Source organism: Protopterus annectens, chromosome 4.part0 (genome assembly GCF_019279795.1).
Source record: "Protopterus annectens isolate FY-2018-M chromosome 4.part0, PAN1.0, whole genome shotgun sequence".
NCBI lineage: Eukaryota > Metazoa > Chordata > Ceratodontiformes > Protopteridae > Protopterus > Protopterus annectens.
This window is the reverse complement of record NC_056733.1, coordinates 422,461,947-422,486,462: the sequence shown is the minus strand read 5'-3', so window position 1 is coordinate 422,486,462 and position 24,516 is coordinate 422,461,947. Positions and strand designations below refer to the sequence as shown.

The following is a 24,516-nucleotide window of genomic DNA, read 5'->3' as shown; positions in this document are numbered from 1 at the left end:
CATGGCTCCAGCAATTCTAACCATGTGGGTTCTGTCCTTGAGCCAGTTTGCAACCCATCTAGTGACATAGGGGTTTATATTTAAGCTGGTGAGCTTATCTATAATGCCCCAGAGGGGTATTGTATCTAAGGCTTTTGCGAGGTCCAGGTAGGCTGTGTGGACCACCTTCCCCTCGTCAATGGCCTTGGTGACTGTTTCAAAGAAATCAACCAGGTTTAAGAGGCAGGATCTGCCCTTAACAAAGCCGAACTGGGTAGGATCAAGTGTCTGTAGGTCCCCAATATCTTTATTTATGAGGTCCATGATGATCCTTTCCATAGCTTTGCAGACCAAGCTAGTTAGGCTTATGGGGCGGTAGTTTCCAGGATCCGTTGAGGCACCACCTTTGTGGAGAGGGACCACTGTTGCTGTACGACACTCTTTGGGTACATATCCTGTAGTAAGGCTGAGATTAAACAGTAGTTTTATGTTTGGGTTTAGTTCTTCTTGGAGTTCATGTAAGACGCAGCCTGGGACACCGTCTGGTCCCATTGATGCTGTGTTTTTTGCTTTGGAGAGGGCGGCTCTTACCTGAGCATCTGAGATGTCAGGGGGGCAGCACTCTGCTGGGATAGATATTTGCCCTTTTGGTGGGGAAGGGGGGGGGGGTTTGCCCTGAACCTGTCAGCTAAGGATGTTGGCAATGTCTGTGGGTTCGGTGTATATTTTGTCATTTTGGACTAATTCTGAGCATATCTGGGAATTCCCACCCAGGTTTCTAACATAACTAAAGAAAGCCTTGAGATTATCCTTAGTGTCCTGTGCAATTTTTCTCTCGAAGCTGGCCTTAGACGATTTTATGAGTGCCCGTAGTTTTTTGCTAATAATGATCAGAGATGCCTTCCCGTAGTTTTTTGCTAATAATGATCAGAGATGCCTTCCCTTTTTGGGATTTTGCTCTGTCATGTAGTAGCTTCCTCCTTCTATTGTATAGTTTGTTTATGGCTGGGATCCACCAGACAGGACGCCTGCCCTTGGAAGATTGGGTCTTGGTTTTGTTTGGGATTGCATGATCCATGCATTCCTGAAGGTGTTCATAGAATGCGTTTATAAAGGATTCTGCGGTCTGGGCCATATTTTCCACAGGCCCGGGGGCTTTGAAGGATTCCACCTCGGTTTTGAGGAGTGTGAAATTTGCTTTAGAGAAGTTTTTCACTGTGGTTTTCTGGGCAGGGGCTGGGGTCGGGATGTGAATATCTAGTGAGATTATTTTATGGTCTGATCTTACCAGTGAGGGATACACTTCTGGTCTGGAGCATAGAGTCCCCATGTTGGTGATGATCAGGTCCAGTATGTTTTCCCCTCTTGTGGGAGTGGTAACAAGCTGTTCCATAGCATTTGAGTTTATAAATTCTAGGAACCTTTGGGCTAGGGTGTTGGAGCTAGAGTAATGCTCCCAGTCTATGTTTGGGTAGTTGAAGTCACCCAATATAATGGTGTTTGGAGAGACCTTCATATTTTCCAGTGTTCTCAGGAAGGCCAAGTGGGGTTCCTGGGTTTGGGAGGGTGGTCTGTAGCAGGCTATAAACTGGAAGGCAGTTTTACCCACTGTTAGTTGCACATGGATAGTCTCTGATGCTTCTTGCTGTCCCACCAACCTGGAGGTGTGGGTATCTTTGACGAATATTGATACTCCCCCTCCTTTTGTGGTTCAGTCCAAGTTTTGGGGCTGAAAAACATGGTATGAGGTATAACCTGGTAGTGCTGGGGTGCTCTCGGGAGCCTTGAACCAGGTTTCTGTTACTGCACAGATATTGATGTTCTCCATGCTAAGGAGAGTTTCGAGTGCGTGCATCTTGAGGTTTGGACTTCTGGCATTGAGTAGCATTACTCTTAGTTTTTTACCCCTGTGATACCTATGGAGGTGGGTTTGTCTTTTGAGCCTTGCCTAAAAAAGGCACTATGGGGGTGGCAAGAGCCTTTGCCAATATCCGAAAGCCCAGGGGTGACAGGTGCAAGCCGTCCCTAGTGAAGCATCGTGGCTTGTCGAGCATGTCATCCCAGGCTGACAGGCATTGGATCCCCTTTGAATGACACCAATACTTAAGCCAATTGTTGAAATTGATCATCTTGTCTTCATATTGTGGCATCATTCTTGGTGAGGGTAAGATGCTACTCAAGGTCAGGGTCATACCGGCCTGGGCTACATGCTCAGAGAGCTCCTCTATGTCTCTTTTCATGTAGTCCAGGGAGGTACGTCTCAAGTCATTCACACCAGCATGGACAATGACTGAGTCATATTTGTACTTGCCTTGGAGTGACCTGAGTGCTTGTGTTATGTGGCGGATCCTAGCGCCTGACAGGCAGCTCAATACTTTGCAATGTGGTTTTGATTCTTTAGAGGCCTCCTGTAGAGCAGCAGTTACAGGCTGTGTCTTTAGAAGACATGCTTGGTTAAAAGAACATACGTTACCAGATCATGTTAAAGCAAAATTATTGGATGCACCTTTGCAGCAGGATGTGTTATTTGGAGTTAAGGCAGAAGAGGTATTAAAGAAAGTGGAGGATAAGGCAAAATCTATGCAAACGGTGAAGGATTTCTTACAGGTTCAGCCTCCTAGATTTAGCAGAAATTGGCCAACTAAGAATTGGTCCTTTCCAGTTACAGACAGACCTCAAAGGGGCAGATACAGACATCCAAGAGGTAGAGGTCAACCACAAGGTCCTTACAGGCCTTGACAATGGGTTGCATCAGGCCAGAAAGAAAGGGAAGACAGGCCACAACCATATAAAAAGCAGCCCCAATGACTTCCCACTACAGCTGCCAAACAACTCTCTCTTAGCAGCCCCCTTGGGAGGAAAACTGGCACTTTTCTATCACAATTGGCATATGATCACCAAAGACAAATGGGTTCTCAACATTGTATCTCAAGGTTACAGGTTCCACTTTCCCACTCTCCCAAGGTTAAAAGGAATGCCAAATCTGCCACCAAATCAATGGGCAGAGGCTCAAAGACAAATTACAGCACTCGTGGACATGAGAGTTATTCAGAAGGTACCAACACAGGAGCAAGGACAAGGATTTTACTCAAGACTCTTTCTGGTTTCCAGAAAGGACAAAGGCTGGAGGCCCATTCTGGATCTTTCTTCTCTAAACACTTACCTGGATGTTCCGAAATTCAAAATGTTAACACTACAGCAGCTTCTTCCCATGCTGGGCAAGAAAGCTTGGCTCGTGACCTTGGACCTCAAGGAGGCATGCATGTCCCTATCAGACAAAACTGCAGAAAATACCTCAAATTTATAGCTGGTTCAATGCACTATCAATTCTCTGCACTGCCCTTTGGCTTATCTACTGCGCCCAGGGTCTTCACAAAGTGCCTGGCACCAGTAATTGCATTTTGCAGACAGAAAGAAATTAAAATTTATCCGTACCTGGACGACTGCCTGATTCAAGCAGAGAGCAAGGACATTCTTCTAAAGCGTCTGGCGTTTGTAAAAAAAGTTATTAAGTTGCCTGGGGTACACAGTAAACGAAAAAAAATCAAAACTAGTGCCGTCACAACAGATAATATTCCTGGGTGCCAGCTTGAACACAACTGCCCAGATGGCTTATCCCACACCAGACAAGCAAGGACAACTGACTCAATACTTTCAATTGATGGCAACAAAGGCCCAACTCCCTGCAAGAAAAATTCTGCAGGCCTTGGGTTACATGGCATCTTGCATACTACTAATTCCATATGCCATACTGCATATGAGGAAATTACAATGGTACCTAAAGAATGTATGGTCTCAGCACTGTCAATGTTTGGAAACTGTTATACCACTAATTCCTTGCCTTCAACAGGAGTTTCAGTGGTGGGTTCAAGCTTGTCATCTCAACAAGGGACAGCCTTTTACTCAACCCACAGCCAGGCAAACACTGACAACAGATGCATCGGATTACGCCTGGGGAGCACACATGACAGGCAAATGTATTCAGGGCAAGTGGCCAGCAGAACAAAGGCATCTTCACATCAATCAAAAAGATGCTAGATGTACAAAATGCCCTTATAGCTTTCAAGGACCTGCTGCATCCAGGACAACTACTACTAAAGACAGACAACACCACAGTTATGTGGTACATAAACAAGCAAGGGGGCACTCACTCCTACCCCCTCTGCAGACAAGCCATGACCTTGTGGAACACAGCTCTAAACTATCAAGTTCATCTGCAAGCACAGTTCCTGCCAGGAGAGAAAAACACACTGGCAGACGACTTAAGCAGAAACGTCATGGATCCCCACCAATGGGAATTGAATCCACAAATATTCAGAATGATAACACAGAAATGGTGGAGCCCGGACATAGATCTGTTTGCATCCCCAATGAACTGCCAGCTACAGAAATTCTGCACAAGGAGTTACCATCCACAAGCATGGAAAGTGGATGCCCTCTCATTCAGGTGGAAAAACCTACAAGTATACGCTTTCCCACCACTACCTCTCCTGCCAAAGGTACTCATAAAAGCCAGGCAAGAAGAGCGAAAGATGATCCTGATTGCACCAGACTGGCCATGCCAGCACTGGTACCCAATCTTAAAGAACTTAGCACAAGGACCACCCTGGATTTTGCCTCAAATCCCCCATCTGCTGACTCAGCAGAACAATCAGATACTACACAGCCAGCTAAAGACCTTAAACCTAGCTGTATGGAAGATTCCTTGGTCAAGCAAGCAATGCCTCTCTCCAAAGCTGTTATGGATGTCATTCTGGAGGCCAGAAGGCCTAGTACCAGGAAAGCCTATTCGGATAAATGGAAGAGATTCTGTGCCTGGAACCAAGCTCACAGCCTTGACCCTCTTGTCCCAAACATTCCTCAGATACTACAATATTTAACTGAGATGCTGGACAAAGGCCTCTTTTTCTCATCCATCAAGATCCACACCTCTGCCATCTCTGCTCATTACAACACGGAGCCACCAATTTTCTGTAATCCTTTGCTAACACAGTACCTGAGGGGCTAAAAACATAAGACCGCCCCGTAGAGCACCTACTCCAACTTGGGACCTCAACTTTGTTTTGGAAAAATTAACTTTACCTCCTTTTGAGCCAGCTAACACAGCAGAATTAAAATATATCTCTTGGAAAACTGCTCTGCTCCTGGCAATAACATCAGCACGAAGAGTTTCAGAATTACAGGCACTAATGGCAGTGGAACCTTTCCTCATTTTCCACCAGGACAGGGTGTCTTTAAGAACTAACCCTACGTTTATGCCAAAGGTGGTATCCAGTGTGGCTCTAAACCAAACTATTCACCTGCCAACTTTTTATCCTAAACCACAGAATAAAGGGGAGAGACTACTGCACTCTTTGGACATTCACAGGCAGTTACACTTCTACTTGGACAAAACCAAAGCTTTCAGAAAATCTGACCAATTATTGGTAGCATATGCTGCAGGAGCACAGGGAAAAGCCATTTCAAAACAGACTATTTCAAAATGGATAGGACATTGTATACTTTCTGCTACACATACCATGGAAAACCTGTACATAGCAACATTAGATCTCACTCCACCAGGGTAGCAGCCACTTCAAGTGCCTACCTCAGGGGAGTACCTACCAAGGATATTTTGGAAGCAGCAACTTGGAGTTCTGTATATACCTTCACCAAGCATTACCATCTGCCTCTATACTCTAAATCCAGATCTGGATTCACCACTGCAGTGCTGCAGGGCCTTATAGCCACCCCTAATGCCTTATAGAACCAGCCACCCTATCTCAGCTTTGGGATTCTATGCAAGTGTAATGACTGCAGCAGTGTAACACGATGAACATAGTACAGTTTTGTACCTACCATAAATGTAGATGTTCGAGTGTATACACTGCTGCAGTCCAGGTTACCCTCCCTCCTTCCCCTCTTACTTGCTGGTACGTACCTATGTCTTCTACCCTTTACTACCTATGGGGAGTATTTGCTGGTAGCTGAAAGTTGTTTGCTTTTCCTTTGTATGTTTTATTAGCAATTTGAATTGCCTACCTATTTGGGGGCACCTGACATCTGGGGCAAGAAAAACTGAAGAAAATGGCATTGGCTGCATCTTATATACCCCTGTCGCACTGACGTCAGTGAGGAGGTGACAGCAGCTGACGCCGGACCAAGACTTTGAAACTCAGGCCAACTGGGGAACCGCCTGATGGCAGGATAACCCAAGTGTAATGACTGCAGCAGTGTATACACTCGAACATCTACATTTATGGTAGGTACAAAACTGTACTTTGTTGTTGTGTCTTTCGGCTTTTCCTGGTTAGGGGTCGCCACAGCGGAACTCTGGTCCGCTAATGATTGGCAGTTTATTTTTACGTGCCGTGTTGCCAGCCCTGACGCACAACCTTCAACGAAGGTACGCCCATTCACGCATGTCTCCACGCAGAAGACGCTGTAACTGAGAATCGAACCGGACAGCGTCTTACTGTGAGCCTGCAACCGCATTGGTATGTTTTTCAATTTCCCTTTTTTCCTCAAGCTTTTCCTTATGAAAAACATGGGTCAGTTTGATCGACCAACATGTTAGGCTTTTCCTTTTTGTGTTCTTTTGGGTTTCCCAGGCTTTTCTGGTTCTTCACCTTGTTGTGATGTATTGCGTTGTTTAAACCCTTCTCTAACACCTCTTTCAGTCTATCTGGATCTAAGAATGATTTTGTTCCTGATGAAAAAATGGCCTTAAACATTGCCAGCTAAATAAGCTTGAAGCAGATCCCCAAGCTTCTGCTTATCTTGAAATAAGGCATAAATTTGGCACTTTTAGTCTAGTGGTTAATGAAAAGTCTTGATCTACAAAGATCCCGTGTGTTCCAACTTTGTGTTTTATCCTTTTTTTTTTTTTCTCTAAAGTGCACTTAGATGTTCTTTCAACTGGAATGTCTGCATTTTGGCTGCAAGTCAGGTGAGGGAAACATCTGTTTTTTCCTCCCATTGTAAACACCCTGTTTGGTAGGTCAGTCCATTTCTGTAGTTGTTCAAGTAAGAAGTTTTTGCATCTAGCTCCATCCATATCTTCCAGTATGTTCATAAATCTTAAATTTTCTCTGCTCTTGGTCTTCAGTTTCCATTAGCTTGTCTTGTATGTCTTCTAGGGCCTCTTCCAATGCTGCCAGTTTGTTTGATGTTTTATTGCTTTCTATTCTTTTTATATGTAATCTGAATGTTTGTTTAGGGTTCCTTTTGTGTCAGAAATTTTCTTTTTTCTTTTCATATAGTCAGCTAAGTTTTCCTCTGTTTTTATGACTTCTGCATATAGTTTCTTGAACTTTTCCTTTGTTCTACATCTTGTGGTCAGTGGCCTTTCTTTGGGTTGTTCAGGTGAGGGTGGATGTCTTTTTGCTGTCTTGTTAGAAAGTTTTCAGCCACTGTTCAGTCGATTACTTCAAATTCTTTCTTTTGTCCTTCTTTCTTGAAATCAGATACTCCTCTTTGCCTTTTCTCTATCAATTTATCACATTAGTATCTTTTTTTTTTTGTTTTCCAGTGATGAGTGAGCTGCCACTGTATGACTTAGCTGCTCAGTGCCATACCCGAAGTCTTGTAAGGACTATTCTTGAACATAACAATGGATTCAGTGTTATACTAAAGGATAACTTAGAACTCTTGAATCAGTTCAAAGAAGATTCACTAAAAAAAATTGTATCAAATTCATGACACGAGTTATGCAGATATATATGAATTTCTTAACCTTTATTTATTATGCTACCATTATTTAAGGGGCGGGAGCTATTAATACATATAGATTACTTCTTGATACTGTCCCAATGGCAGTTTTATTATATCAATGAACTTTGTTGATGAGAAATAAAATTAAAGTTGGTTGCAAAGCATTGTAGAACCAGAGACAATTTATTTTTAACTTATCGAATTCCATCTTTATGGAACAGACTTCTAGTTATTAGAACGTCTATCACATTGAGTATATTAATCTAATATTAACAAGTGAGTGGGAAATTTAGTTTATGATCCTGAATTAATGGAGTTGGTGCCCTTTCATGGTCTTTGCCCCAAGTGCTGTATACAGACTTAAGGAACATTATATGTGGTTTAAATTTTGATTTCCATTTTCTAGTTTGCAAATTTTTGAATGTCAGTAGTAGTAAATTTTTAAGGTCTTAATCTTCCTAGGTAGTTCAGATCAAAGATAAATCATATCCCAGCTAAAAGAATGATTTTTTTTAGTTACTACCATTTTCCCACAATATATCTGTTTTACTTGGTACATGTATACATACATACAGACGGACATTTCAGGCACAGGCAGTAATGCCTTTCTAGCCTGCCAGTATACCAAAACAGTTATTCTCATAACAAGTGTCCAAGTTGTCCTTAAAAATATCTAAACTAGTGCTCGCTTTAATGCAGTTTGGTAGTCTATTCCATGCATCAGCTACTCTCTCAAAAAAACAATTAATACACTTCTCATTCCTATAAAATCTTCTACATAGGTTGTCTGATGCTCTACCACTTTTTGATAACCCCAAACATTCACACTGGTTGTTGTCTCTAAGTACTCTATATACCAAAGTAAGGTTTTCTCAAGTATCTATATGAAACACTGTACAAGTTCAGGTATTTTAGTCTTTCATAATAACTTAAATTTTCACATCCATGATTGCTGTTGGTATGTTTCCACTGTCATCTTTCTGGTTTACTCATGCTTGTTTTCTTATAAGGTTTCCATATTGTTATTCCATACTTAAAAATTTGGATCTAATGTAACTTAACAATGATTTCATCATTTCTAGTTTTGTAGACTTTATATATCTTTTATTCAACGTATAGTTCTATAACTATCATTAACCAATTGGTTGATATGATTAGAAAAACCCAAAGCTGAATCTACCCATATACCAGGTCCTTAAGTGAATCCGTTTCAGTTGCTGTGTGCTACATTAAATATTCACCTTTCAGTATGGTTCTCCCAAATTTCATATGCTTTGTTTTTTTATATATTTATCCGTACATTATTTTCCATATCAAAGTGATCAATTTATTCAATTTTTTTCCAGACATGCCCCGTCTGTAACGCACGTACTCAGTTTACCCATTTTCAAGTAATTTGCATACAGACTGTCTGACACCTCAGATGAAAAAGATAGATCTGAAAACTACAGTCTAAACAAGTATGAGTCCAGGGCATAGCTCTGTAGTTTACCCTGACCATAACCTCAAAATGTATCTGTCCAGTTGCTGTATGATACTTGCCATGTCCTATTTGTAACCATGCAGCTTGTGTATCTTATGAAGAGTACATCGATAACTAATTTAAAATTTACCAACTTGTTACACCCACCCCAAAAAGAAAAATAATCTCCAGCTTGTCTACCCTGAATCTTCTGATGTTTTCTTGGGGTTACCATAATGTTTAAATGGTTATTTAGTGGCACATCCTACCCAGAACTCTTCCTAAGATTATATTTATAATGGGGAATGGCCATCTCTTCTTCACCTGTATTTTTTTCTGCAGCTCTGGAATATCTTCTTTGGCTTATTACAGTGAAAATACAAACACCAGTGGCCAACATAGAGTACACCAAGCACTAAGAAAATAATTGTAGCATGAACACTTTATTCAGACCGGTTTCGGCTAACTAGCCTTCTTCAGTGAAAATGCTTTTTCACTGAAGAAGGCTGGATAGCCGAAACCGGTCTGAATAAAGTGTTCATGCTTATAATTATTTTCTAAGTGCTTGGTGTACTCTATGCTGGCCACTGGTGTTTGTATTGTGAATGGTTTGGCCGTGGATTTTCCGTACGTGCAGAGCATTGAGTTGCTTCTTATTACAGTGAAGTCAGTCTTACCCATCCCAAAACTCTCTTCTTGTATTAATAGGCTCGCTTTGTGTTTGCAAGCCATGAAAAATAAGTAGAATTCAAATAACCTTCTTTAAATGTTATATCTGTTAACAGAAGGACCTTCCCTGTAACCATATGAGAATGTTAAATTACCACTGTTGAATTTTATATTATCTGTTTACTATTTGTGCTTTTCAGTAAGTCCATACATGTTGTATTACCATTTTGGAGCTTTCTCACCAAGCCGCCTCTGAAGTTGTGCCCTGCCTATTCAGGTTTTCTTTGTCAACAAATTCTGTAAATAAAAAGGGGAATTACTTGGAGTAACCCAAATGTTTAAACTGTACTAAATGAAACATTTTAGTTGTTTTGAAAGTAGTATATTGTTTACTGGTCAGTTTTAATAGATTTAAAATGCAGTTATATAGGGTAATTGAAATGTTCATTGTCTTATTGCCATTTTGAAGCATGCTGGTTTGGAGAGGTTTAATATATACTAAATAGCAGTGGCATTTTTGGTTAACAAACAAAACTTTGTCATGTTCGTACCACTTGTATTGCCTGTACTATCAGTTCAGGCTCATCATTTGGCTACATAGTTTGAATAAGTTAATTTTTCTGAAGTAACAAGGTACTCTCCGAATAAAAATATTTTTCAGCCCTAACGGTGGCTCGAGTAACCCTTGTTAGAGTAGTGGCTCTGGCCTGGTGGAGCTTGCATTGGGAGGAAAGGAATGATGCAGTTTTGCTGGCTTGCCTGTCCTTGGGCGGCGAGTTTATGGATGCTTATGCCTGGGTGCATTTTCTCATGGTTGAATCCCTGTTGACGAGCAGAAACCCCACATGAATGCTGTCGAGGAGAGACAAGCCTGTCCTGAGGGATCACATCACTGATGAAGCAAGTGACACACACTTATTGATGCCCCTTGTACTCCAGACTCTTGATGTATAGCTGAGAACTCTCAGTGAGGTAACGCCAACAACATAACACCTCCAGATTGGTTCTTAATACAGTGCTTGGGGAGAAAATGGATCAACTGACAGGTTCTGAGTCCGCAGAGAGTGGGGGCAAAGAGCTGGGAAAAAAATGCTTTAGAACTCAACCGTGTTTTAATAAAGTTAGAATTTATTTCATAACAAAATAAACCGTAATTATGACAAGTGGTAAATTATTTTTCATTCGTTTTGCACCATGTCATGTAGTTGGCACTGCAGTAACAGTATTAAAAATCCTTAATGATAGAAAATGCTTCATGGGAAGGAGACTGCATTATATTAGTCTATTTTGGATAACCAGGCCTCTTTAAAGCTACAGCTACTAAAAACTGATTGACGTGTACTGCTTCATTTGCCATTTTTGTAGCTTATTTACCAAACCTTTTCAATGGTTTCACTACTGTTACCCATTTGGCTTCTTCTTTCTGAGAGGAGCACGACAGGGCATCCCGGGACAAGGTGACACTCCTTCAACCCACTAATACCTACTCAGAGTGCCTGATCAGCCTATTTGTTCCTCTGTGGTAAGGGTTAAGTGGTATGGAGTGAGCCAGCTTCCATGTGTATCAGAGAGGCCTACCCCCCTCCTTGGATCTCCCCACCTCTTTAACATGTCTTTTTTTTTTTTTTTTTTTTTAAATAATTGTATACATTCATCACATTAACATACATTAATAATGAAAAGAACATTAGTGGCTCAGTCCTGGTGGTACTAGCATTATTGTGTATTAAACTTGCACATGCGATTTCCATTCTGACTCTCTTCTTTAGATTTGTGCATTACCTCTTATGATTGTGTTTCCTGCTATGGGAAGCATACCTGCAAATGCTAACTTTCCCCAGCCAGTGCCTTTGGGGAGGGGCATCATGTGCTTTACAGGCCTGTGCTCCCTGGGTTTAACGGTCAGTGCTGCCTCTAGTTGTCATACAAGTAGTGAAGTAAAGCTGCCTTCATTCTCCCAAGGTAGGCAAGCTTGCATCAGCCACTCGCATCATTTCTGCCTGCTTAGCTCTTCCAACACAGGAGATACTAACCAAACTCTGGTTGTCTGGACCATAGTAGAGGCTTCATTCCTCTAAAACACAGAGCTTGGTGCTTCTGGGGTCACTTTATGTTCACAATGCAGTTCTGCATTCTTATCACTAGCTATAATGTTGTACTGATGATGGTATTTTAGTTTACGTAATTTTAAAATTGTATAAAGTAGTTGACAGAATATAAGTAGGTTTGGATCATCTTCACTATAAAGTATTATTTGTATGCATTTGTGTTCTTTACCAACAGACTTCAGTCCACGACTGTGAATGCAATCTTGATCATAACTGCTTGTCAAGGTGTAGTACAGAAATTTTTTCTGATGCCAGTTGGGAACATGTGGATAAACAAGACACAGAGGTAAATTCAATATCCTATGAAAAAAGAGGGCTTTTATTTGTGTTTACTTAAGTAGACTGTAGACATTTTAGCTCTGTGGAGAAATAATTACTCCATAGAATGTTTGACTGCTGTGGTTAAGGGCAACACTTACCCCAACAATATTGCCAGTGATAGTTGAGGTGTGTGTGTGTGTGTGTGTGTGTGTGTGTGTGTGTGTGTGTGTGTGTGTGTGTGTGTGTGTGTGTGTGTGTGTGTGTGTGTGTGTGTGTAAATATGTATGAATACAAACTGTCCCCATTTATCCACTGCAAAGTTTACTTTGAGATGCTGTAGTTGAAGGAACATACAGGACATGGCCTTTCAGGTCCTAGAACAGAGTAGTTTTTTCTTCTGACGGGATCATGACAGTGCTCTCTGAACTGTTCGCTGCTTCTTTGTTTACACAGTGTTGAGAATTATCTCTTCATTTCTTGTCTGCCCTGTATCTGAATGAGCAGATCTTGACATTTGGCTGAATGCCTGTTTTGTCAGGTGATAAATCATTAAATCTAGATGGTTAACAGCTTATTTAGTTGGGTGGAAGTCCAGTGCGTCACTGCTGTGGATAGTTCTGAATTATAGCAGTAGTACAGTGTAGAAGCGTATGAAGTCGCTTTATCTGGTAATTCTGGGGTTACCTCTACCTCTACATAATCACTACTGTGATTTACTGTATGTGATAGTTTCACATTTTCCACAGCTTTATAAACATGTAGGTGGTATATTCAAGTAAGAGAATGTGGGGGCTTAAAAGCTTATTTCCCTTTGGTCGTATTATGGTATGATGTCCAAGTTATATGAAATTTGATTAAGTTGTGTTCCAATGAAATGGGTTTTCAGACGTTTAGAGTTAAAGATTTGCCCTGTGCTCTGTTGAGGAGAGCTTGGATCCCAGTATCTGAACTGTTTTTTTCCCAAAAACATTTCTATTTTCTGCTTTGGCTTCACAGCTTTTGAATATCAGTGACATTGTAGTAAACAAATTTTCTGAGACAAGCACAGGAAATATACTTATGTCCCGTGCCTGGAACCCAATCACAGTAGATGTCTTTCTGTATCAATGTTGCAGTATTCTTCACTGTAGGGATCTCCTGCCAAAGATAGCCCAACATCTAACCAGTATACCAAAGCCTTTATATCTTTTAGACACCGTACATCACACACACATATACTCCCTGTTCAGGACCTCGGGCATAAGAACGAAGGTCTCTTTCTTTTAAGACTACCTACAAAGGATATTTTTCCTTTGAGATCTATTTTTTTGCTAATAAAACTGTTTGTCTAGGCAATCAATAAAGAGGGATGTGGTCCTTAGATGGGACTATAGTCCTCAGACAGACTGGGTAAACACATTGAGGAGGCTCAGGGGAGTGGAAGGAGAGTAGGTCATTAAATAAAAAAATTCCCCCAGCAGAAGCAGTTTCTAGAATGACTCCTCAAGATGCCCTTAAAATCCATGCTGGGTCCAGCAAATATGTAGGATAAAGTCGAGGGGTGGAAGGAGGAGTTGATAGACCTGGCAGTGGACAGGGACACCAGGACTGAAAGTGTGAAGCAAAAAGAGAAGTTGGGAGGAAACGTCTATCTATGTCGGTGTGTGTGTGTGTGTGTGTAAACATATATATATATATATGTATGTATGTGGGTCTACTTCTAAACTGAGAAGTTTCAAAACTTCAAATTTATCACTGAGACCATAAGATTGAAGTTTTGAAACTTTAAACCATTTAAATGGAGGTCGCCATACAGTTTTCCTCGCTTTAGTGTGATCTCAGAGTTGGTATATTTAATTAGCAGGGGCTGTGGGGGGTGCCGGGGGGCTTTCCATCTGCAAAAAAGTAAAAAAAAAAATCATTTATTTATTTTTTTTAATTTAAATTTCAAAGTTTCAAAACTTCAGTCTTATGGTTTTAACCATAAGCAATTCGAGGTTTTGACACACTGAAATTTAGAAGTAGACCCATATATATATATATATATATATATATATATATATATATATATATATATATATGTTCTGCTACATTTGAGTATAATAATTTTAATGGTGGCTGCTGTTCTTTGTAAGAACTTGTATCCTAAAATCTCCGTTTTTATTTCCTCATTGTCATCATCCTTTTCTTTCATTTATAGCCTTCTGCATGAGTTACGTAAATAAGCTTTAACTGTGTAGCTCTAAAGTACGCTTTCAAATCGGTTAACCCTAAGCCACCTAAGCTACCTTGTTCTGTGAGGAGAATCAACTTATCCCACTTTGCTTTTGCTCTCTGCCTTACCCAGATAAATACCTTTAGCTCTGTTATTATCCACAGCTTTACCTCTGGGAGATAAAAATATGCCTAACCTGTAGATAACAGTAAAACAATGAAAATCATTTACATAAACATGAAATTCCCGCGTCTGTTTTTCTTTTATGTTTTGTTTAATCTCTTCTCACATATTCTTAGGTGCCATAACAGATTTGTTTTTAACCCATACATCTAAATGCTACTACCTTTTATCTCCCCAAATATTACTACTTTTCATGTCCCCATAAGTATATGTTTTGCTGAACTAAATACATATAAGTACATTGTTTCCTGCTATAAACCTTTGATGTTGTGTAGTCCAATCTCACCTTCATTTTTACGTATGGGTTCGGAGCCGATCCTCTGCTCCGACTCAGCCGATTTATAAGCTCGAAGACTTCCAGTTGGCTCTTGGCTAAGCAGGTATCCCATAGTGCACCAGTACCAACCCCAGATCTTGTTTGCCGCGTCAACTAGTTCGGTTGTGCTTCTCTTGGCTCTGGCTAAGTGTTAACTTTTTTCTTATTGCTTAAAATCTTGTTCAAAGTTATAATTAGTTTAGTACAATTGTTGTTGCATTAGTGTTTGTTAGTGTAGCTCCTTTGCACCCCTTGGTGCAAGCGTTGGCCTTGGGTCTGTTAATGTGCTTTGTGGTATCCTGTGTACCAGTTTTATAATTATTGTTCATGTGGATAGCTTGATAACGCTAGCGTTTTCTAGTCTACAGTTTGTAGAGCAGTTTGGTTTTTGGCGGTTATCCGCTGGTGTTGATTCTTTACAGTGGTGGAATTCGTTGTCCGAAACTCCAGGTTCAGCTTCCTCTGTTAATCCTTAGCAGAATAAGGGAGGAGATTCTATACAGGGTACATGTACTGAGGGAGTCCCTGACAAGATTTCTGCTCACTTGTCCACTTTAAATTCTATAGTTAACTCCTCCATGCGGCTTATTTCTTACGCAGCTGATGGAGCGAGTAGAGCAGCGGGTTCAGGAGTTGCCCTAAGGTGTCACTCCTGGATGCACTTGTGTAATTTTGCGGAACCGTTCAAGTCCACTTTCACCAACACCCCATTTGATGGTTTCTCATTGTTTGGATCTAAGGTGGACACACTCACTCGGTGTGAGCAAGAAGGAAAGACACTCTCTGCCGTGGGAGTACATTTTACTATTCCCTCTAGACAATACCCTAAAGGTCAAAGGGGCAGTAAAATGTGGTTCAAGAAGTCCCAGAAGGTCTTTCCGGACACACAGGGTGAACCCTCCTTCAGAGGCAGAGGAGGAGGAAATGGGAGACGTCGCCCTAGAGGCAGGGGTAGTCCGCAATACCAACAAGGTCGTGATTCCTTTCGGGGATGGCCTTATCAGCGTTCCTGATATGGGGCTCGACTGCGTTTCTCTGTGGCCTGTCACGGGTCGCATTTCTTTGTATCCAGAAGCCTGGTTAAGTATAACCCAAGACAAGTGGGTACATAGAGTTGTTACCAGAGGCTATATCATACCCTTTTCCCTTTCACCGTGTGTTCCCAAGAAGATCTCAGATAGTGCCACCCAATCTCAGGGATCAGGCAACTGTGGAGGTCAACAAGTTGCTCTTAAAAAGAGTCATTCAATCGGTCCCAGCAGACCATATAGGATCCGGAACTTACTCCAGGTTCTTTTTACTCCCAAAACAAACAGGAGACTGGAGGCCAATAGTGGACCTCAGCAGATTAAACAAATCCATGAGGAAGGACAGGTTTTGGATGGTAACACTGCAGTCGATACTCCCTTTGTTAGGGAAAGACTATTGGATGTGCTCAATAAATCTCCAGGATGCCTACTACCATATAAAAATGGACAAGGCATCCAGGAGCCATCTAGTTTCCGGCTGGGAGCCAGTCACTTTCAATTTCGTGCTCTGCCCTTTGGTCTCACCACAGCCCCCAGGGTGTTCAAATGCGTGGCAGTGGTGACAGCTCACCTGAGACGTCAGGGATTCCAGGTGTTTCTGTATTTGGACAACTGGCTGCTGACCGCCCCCACCAGGCATCTACTTCTCCAAAACAGGGACGCCACTATTCAACTTTGTGCTCAATTAGGGATCTCCATAAATTGGGAAAAATCTACATTATTGCCCTCTCAATCTGTGAATTTTATAGGCGCAGAGGTAGATGCAGGGAACATGACAGCTCGTCTTCCCACCGAAAGAGCACAAAATTTAATCTTTCAAATTCAACGTTTTCTCCCGTTGCGGAAGGTCAAAGCAAAGTGGGTTCTTCAGCTCCTCGGGACTATGCATCCACCATCCTATTTGTACCATTAGCCAGGTTGCACATGAGAATTCTCCAGTGGCTTCTGTTTTCCCAATGGTCCTTCCAATATCTTCCGCTGAATCACCCTATTCCGCTGATGGAATCATGCAAGGAGGACCTCCTTTGGTGGATAGCACCCAACCAGTTGACAGGCTCCCCCTTTGTTCCTGCCCAACCTGTTGCCACTGTGACCACGGATGCCTCCCAGATCTGGGGGGGGGGGGCATTATCTCGGCAGGACTGTCTAAGGCACATGGCAAGAACACGAGACTCACCTGCATATCAGTGTTCTGGAGATGAGGGTGGTGCTCCTGGCATTGCAAGCACTTAAAGACCTTCTTCCTTTAGGGACTCTTGCGGTACAATCAGGCAACATGTCAGTAGTTTGGTATATCAACAAGCAGGGCGGTACCAGATCTTACCCACTCTGTCGAGAGGCCATGCAAGTTTGAGAATGGGCGATTTCTTCCCAGCACTTTCTCGTTGCAACGCACATTCCAGGGACGACCAACATGATAGCCAAGCTCAGCCGGGCGATCCTACTGCCTCACGAGTGGTCTCTGAAACATGGAACAGCGGAACAGATTTTCCGCAAATGGGGACAGCCTTGCTGCCACCTTTTTGCCAGTCCAGTCAATGCCAAATGCAGCAATTATTTATCCCTCATTTCCCCTCTGGGGGAGACCCCCAGAGATGCTCTAGCTCATGATTGGCCCCTGGGTCTTCTGTATGCTTTTCCTCCATTTCCTCTCATTTCCAAAGTGATTCAGAAAGCCAGGTGGCTGGGATGCAAGTTAATCCTCATTGCTCCTTACTGGCCTCATCAGGTTTGGTTCCCCTTCCTCGAGCCTCTTCTCCTGGATGATCCTTAGATTCTGGGCCCAGCTCCAAATCTGTTGACTCACATGTCAGGTTCGCTACATCCCTCAATACACACCCTCAAATTGACAGCGTGGCTGCTACAGTTCCATCCCTACGACCAGCAACCAAAAGAAACCACACAGAAAACTAAGAAAAAGATGTTGGTAAGTCAGCTCCAAGGGCTAGGCACATGCAGGTACAAAGTTCAGGTAACTGTAGGTTAGTCAATCAATGTACTTAATACCAAGTTATAAAAACACTGCTTTATTCACCAAGCCAAAATAAAGTAAGCTGCACCAGCGTTTTCGTTCTGATAAATATCAGAACTTCTTCAGACAACCAACAACTGGTTCAAAACTAGTGTTGTTGGTTGTCTGAGAAGTTCTGATATTTATCAGAACAAAAACGCTGGTGCAGCGCTTTTACTTTTATTTTGGCTTGGTGAATAAAGCAGTGTTTTTATAACTTCTGGTATTAAGTACATTGGATTGGACTATAACCTACAGTTACCTGAACTTTTGTACCTGCATGTGCCTAGCCCTTGGAGCTGACTTACCAACATCTTTTTCACAGTTCCTTCCCTAGTTAGGCTTCACGATGTATCCTCCTCAGTGTCACATATCCTTATGTCCTCCCATAGACCTTCAACTAGGAGACTATATGGCTGTAAATGGAAAAGATTTTCTATTTGGGCACAGAAAATGAAGGTAGATCACTACACTGCTTCTATCCCTGTGATTTTCGAATTTCTCTCCGAGCTTTTTCAGCAAGGATCTGCCGCTGCCACTATCAAAGTTCAATTGGCGGCTATTTCTCATTTCCATTTAGGGTTTCCAGAGACCAATTTAATGTCTCATAAGCTATGCAAGACGTTTTTGAAAGGAGCCACTCTGTTGAGGCCACCGCTCCAAGAACCTGTGGCTTCTTGGGATTTAAATTTTGTGTTGTTCAAACTGACATCTTCCCCGTTTGAACCTTCTCACTCATCTTCATTAAAATTTTTGTCTTGGATGACTTCGTTTTTGGTGGCTATCACATCAGCTAGACTGGTATCGGAGTTACAAGCCTTATCTGTTAAGCCACCTTATTTGATCTTTCATAAAGACAGGGTCTCACTGTGTACTTAACCCCTCCTTTGTCCCCACGCCACCTTAAATTAATCCATAGAACTCCCAGTTTTCTTCCCTAATCACTGTAATGCAGCTGAATATCTGTTTCATCAGCTAGATGTTCATAGACAACTACGTTTTTATTTGCATCGGACCAAGGAGTTTAGGAAATCAGATCAACTGTTCATTTCCTTTTCTGAATCCAGATTGGGCTCACCAGTTTCTAAAGTGACACTATCTAACTGGATTTCCAGTTGCATAGCCTTTGTCTACATTTTAGAGGGCAGACCTTTACCCTTCAAGATCACGGCGCATTCTACCAGGTCTCTGTCTACCTCTGCAGCCTTTCAGACCAGGGTCCCACTTGATTATATTTGTGCAGCAGCTACGTGGGATACCCCTCACATTTTTATTACACATTACAAATTGGATTTAGCTTCCAGGGGTAGAGCATCCTTTGACTCCACGGTTCTCAGGAGTATTTTCCCGTGAGCCACCCAAGAATAAGGCGCTAGGGATGCTGTCCCATATGTACAAATGAAGGTGAGATTGGACTACACAACTTAAAGAAGTTATGTACTCACCATAACGTTCCATGTTGGTAGTCCATCTCACCCTTCATTTTTATCAACCCGCCCTCCTGCCCCCATCCTGGAAGAATCTGGAGATATTAATATTTTGGTTATCTTTGGTTGGAGACCCTTTAGTATTGGTATGTCTGTTATGGTTATTTCTTCTAGTGAGCAGTAAACAAGATCTTTGGTTTGTACTGGTGCACTATGGGATACCTGCTTAGCCACGAGCCAACCAGAAGTCTTCGAGCTTATAAATTCGCCGAGTTGGAGCCGAGGATCAGCTCTGAACCCATACATTATAATGAAAGGTGAAATGGGCTACCAGCATGGACCGTTATGGTGAGTACATAACTTCTTTTTTGTCTTAATTTATTTTATATACCGAAAAGCCTTCAAACCGTCTCAAGCTGTTCCACAACACTAAAATGTTCTTTTCGGGATTCATCAAGTACTAAATAATATCATCTGCTGGTCCCTTTTCTTGACTTCCCATACCAGTTTTTATCCTTGAATTTATGGGTCCTTTTTTTGTTTGTTTGTTTGCGGATGGCTTTACATATAAAGCAAATAAAGGAAAAAGAAAACATTCCCTGTCTGGTTACTTTGCTCAAATACACCTTGAAGAGATCTCCTACCTTGATTATTGCCTCCGACATTTCATATATCCTCCTTATTGACCGTATTTGTTCACAGAACACAATTTGCAATCATTGCTATACTCATAAAATTCCAGCTAACTTTATTGAATGCTTTTTTTCTGCATCAAGACTTTCCAACAGTAGTAGTGTTTTCTTATATTCTGCTTCCTACTTGATCGTCGCTGTTCTACTAATGTTATCAAATGTTTGCTTCTCCTCAATACCATATTGATCCATATCTAACAACTTTAATAACATCTTTGCCATTCTCATAGCTGATATAGGCATACACATTTTATAGTCATAGTTTAAAATGGAAATGGGTCTGTATGATGCCAAATCTAAAGGGTCCTTACTCTCTATGTTATACAGCCACTACAGTTTTCTAGGAAGTTGATGGTAATTCTTCCCCTTCCTTTTCAAATATTAAGCAATGCCTTCTTGATCTTTATCACATTCTTCCCTCCTAAGTTCCACAAGAATATAGTCTGTTCCTCAAGTCTTCCTTGTTGATTGATTGTACATCATTTTTTCATCTCATTTTTTCCTTTGTTGTTAACTGAAACATGAATCTCTCTGTAAAGTTTGTTCAATTAAGTTTTCCATAAATATTTCCATTTGTGCATTTTCTTGGTTCCCTCATCCTTCTGTTTTATAGAAATGTTCATAACTTTTCCAAAATATGTCTTAATGCCTGTAAGATCTCTCGTTATTTTTCTTCTGATAGGCCTCCTAAGTTTGGCAACAATCCTTTGTACTATCCCATGTTGAAGTCTTTGTGCTAAAAGCTCATGTTATCACAACATGGTTGCTTAACAACAGACTTTCTAAACTCTTGCTAATTATCCAAATACTCCCTTATTTTCCATTTAGTTGCTCCTTCTGTTGTTCTCAGAGATTCTCATTCTTAATGCAGTACTTTTGTCAATCCCTTTTAATAATTTCTATTTCTTTTTTTCCATCTATCTCTTTTTCTGTTATTTCAGCCATGTTTTTTAAAATCCATTTTCATTTTGTTCCACTTTCTGGGTATCCTTTCTGAAGTAATTTGTATCTTCATTTCTAGTTTTTGAATAAAGTCCATTATCTGTTCCTTAAGTTCCACTTTTTAACAGGTAAATAGGAAATAACCAGTTTCTCATTTTTACATCACTGCCCTGCATTTTTATCTTAGATTATAGTGGTACAGTATCAGATATTCTTATTGGATGGGTCTCAAGAGTTTTAATTTAAAAGCATGCGCTGCTGTGAAACATAAATTTTATCCAGCATAGCCCAGTTGTGTCTTGGATAGTAGTGTCATTTTGGCTTGAGTTCCTTGTATTGAATTAGTCTTCCATACCAAATGTTCTCATTTATGTCAGAAATGCAGCCTCTTGCTTATTTTTTCTTCTAGCCCCATCCCCGTTACATCTTCATTATTGCAAATTGTGTTACAGTCCTCACCGATGAATAATATCCCCTGCTGGCTGAAACCTTTTGTTTGTCACAATTTTCTTAATTTCTTAAAAAAAAAAAAAAGGGGGGGGGGAGAAGCAACGCTTTCAGCAGGGAATGATATTTGTAGGTGGGAATTGGAATTTAATTTGCAACAACTATGGTGTGTTTGGAGGCTAGAAGGGGAAAATACAGCAAAAAAGTATATTTCTGAAGAAGTTTATGAAAATGTTTGGTATGAAAGGCATCGGTTCAGTAGCAGGGACTGTAAGAGAATTGACATATTATTCCCCAAGGCAGTTTTAACTGGACTAGATTAGATAGAAGTTATATTTTATAGGAACATGTGCATTTAATTGAGAACTTTTACACACATCCATTAACTATTTCAGATCATATCCAGTAATTACAACATTAAAAATACAGGGTAAGTAAAAATGAGACACTGACACTTTCCCCACCCTGGAGTGGGTAATGATAATTATTCAGGAGTTACTAGGAAAGATGGAAAGTACTCCAGAAGTTTTAGCTAGTGAGTAGGATAAAATGAAAATATAGTTTAAAAATAGGGTAGAAATAAAAGAAAAGTGGTCTGATAAAGATGTAATAAGAATTATTTAGAGGAATTGACAAAGGTTGAAGTATTACAGAATAAGGGGAGTCTTGCAGAACAAGAGGAGGCACAATTGTATAGTGCTAAATAGAAAATAAGGGTGTACCTGGATAATATGTATGAGTTTAGAATAGCTGCTCTCAGTGAACTTTTTTGATAACTCCAAAGCACAGGGGACTTAAGATGGCTGCACATTGAGTAACAGTACTTAATTTCAGTTCTCCCAGTGTGAAAACAGAAACTCAGAAGAGAAACCAAGTGAACTAGTTTTGGGGGGTAAATTTCAGTAACTGGCTAACAAGTGCACTGCCAGGATGCCAGCAAAAAAAAAAAAAAAAAGAAATACAGAGAACCTAACAAAAAAGAGAAATCAACCACAAAGTGAGGAAGGAACACTGACTGGGAAGAATTGTGTAGTGCAAGCTCCAGCTGTGGTGCAAGACATGACTTCCAGTAACCTGGAGGAAAAATAAGTCAGATGTACTCAGAACTGATTAAAATAAATGAAGCACTGAAAAAATATATAAGCTCAAATAACAAAAGGCAGGATAAAATGGAAGAAGCTTTAAACAGATATTCAGATGAGGTGATAAAACTGCAAAAATCAGAAGTTGAAATGAAGAAAAGGCTGGCTTGAATATGAGAGTGCTCAAGCACAGATGTTCCAAAAACAATAGAATTAAAGGACGGAGCATGTAAGCAAAACCTGAGATTTTCTGCTGTACCAGAGAAGCTGGAAGGAACAAACTGTATTCATTTTATGAAAACACAAATTAACAATTGGACTGGTATTTCACAGCAGGTGTTGTTAATTGAAAGGGCACATCGTGTGTTTGCTCCAAACCTGGCCATGAGAAAGCAACCTAGACCTTAAATAGTATAGATGTAATCCTACCAGCAGAAGGAGTTGATTCTGACAAAACTTTGGCAGAAGGGCAAAGTACAAAAAGTGGTAGACAGCAGAGTGGTGTTTATTTTTGTTTGTTTGTTTTTTTGTAAGAATTACTCACTGTACACCAGGCAGAAGAGGAGTAAATGTATTCCACTAATCAGGGAATGTCAAGAAGCAGGCATGAAATTCTAACTTCTGTATTCAGCTGTCTTCAGAATATTCTTTCCTGGAGGCACAAAATAATTTTTTGATACAGAACATTCTGAGGAGGAAATACAAATGGTTTGTACAACAAAAAGTGAGCTGTGAAATAGAAGGAGATTCTGCTTGTTCTTCTGGTAATAAAGACGACAGAGAGACTGTGCCAGTGAAGAAACCTTTTCCAGTGTTGCAGTGGAAAATGCTTGAGAGGTAGTAAAAAAGAAATGCCAGCATTGACTAGAAGAATCAAGAGTACATTGGCAAGGAAGCATACCAGCAGCTCAGAAATTGACAAATAAATATGGAGTTATAAAACATTAAATGTTATGTTGTCCTATCTCTCCTTAATTCTTGCTGGTTGGGCTCGGAACTGAGCATCGGTTCTGACTTGGCCTAATACAAAAGCTCGAGAGCTTCCACTGGCTCGAAGCTAACCCCCTATCCCCATGATGCTTGGGATAGCTACCCAGATCTTGTTTGCCGCGCAAGCTATCAAGATGTCTTCTGGCTGGCTCGTTGGCCAAGTACTTTTATTGATGTTCATCGTGCTTCACTGCAGCAGTCATTACACTTGGGTTATCCTGGCATCAGGCAGTCCCGCTGTCGCCTCTTCCCTGACGTCAGTGCGCCAGGGGTATATAAGATGCAGCCGATGCCATTTTCTTCTGTCTTTCTTGCCGTGCGGTGCCCGAAGCAAAAGCAGTTCGCAAGTGCCGGTCGGCCGACTCCTGAGATTTTCAAATTCTAATTTCAGAACTGAAGTCTTCAATAAAGCTAAGTACCCCATTGGGGAAACTTTTTCTTGCCTCAGACCGATGTCAGGAAAAGTTAATAATTGTATTTCTTGTGGGAAGCAAATACCTCATAAGGATTTTCATTCTTACTGTATTCCATGCCTAGGCCCTGACCACGATGTCACTAGTCGGTTTTGTGCTAGATTTAACAAACGCACTATTAAACGTCGGTTTGATTTTGCTTTGCATTACTTTGGCCGAAGGTTCAGTTATACAATGCCATCGGAACAACCGATGACCGGAATTCACAAAAAACGTAAAGACAAGGATAAGGACAGGCATCCGAGGTCCAAAACCGACGAAGCCTCTTCTAGGCCAGTCGCCGGTTCTCAGTGAGGCGCTTTCGAAGCCCCTGACACCCACTACCTCAGAACCACAGGCCGCCTCTGACTCCCATGTGGAGACTACTAGGCCTCTGGAAACTCAAGGTATTGGTCCTACGGAAACTAATCCCTCAGATGGATCCGGAGCCGCTGAGCAGGCACCGGCTTCTGAGGGTGTTTTCAGACCTTCAAAGCTTACCTTCAAAACAACAACCAAGTCTAAAACACCATTAAAGACAAATAAACAAGTACAGCATTCTCCTGGACAGGCCTCCATGC

The 24,516-nt window shown here is 41.1% G+C and overlaps 1 protein-coding gene across 7 annotated transcripts in view; it reads left to right on the top strand.

The window, feature by feature from the left end:
• Nucleotides 1–24,516, top strand: part of MTMR3 (myotubularin related protein 3) — a 2,239,538-nt gene that overhangs the window by 2,042,135 nt on the left and 172,887 nt on the right. For 6 of the 7 annotated variants that reach the window (XM_044068370.1, XM_044068372.1, XM_044068367.1 and 3 more), the window contains one exon: nucleotides 12,086–12,196. The exons of the other annotated variant lie outside the window; for it this stretch is intronic. In XM_044068370.1, coding sequence (XP_043924305.1) covers nucleotides 12,086–12,196 — 111 coding nt within the window. The remainder of the gene's footprint in view (nucleotides 1–12,085; nucleotides 12,197–24,516) is intronic. 7 annotated transcript variants of the gene reach the window in all.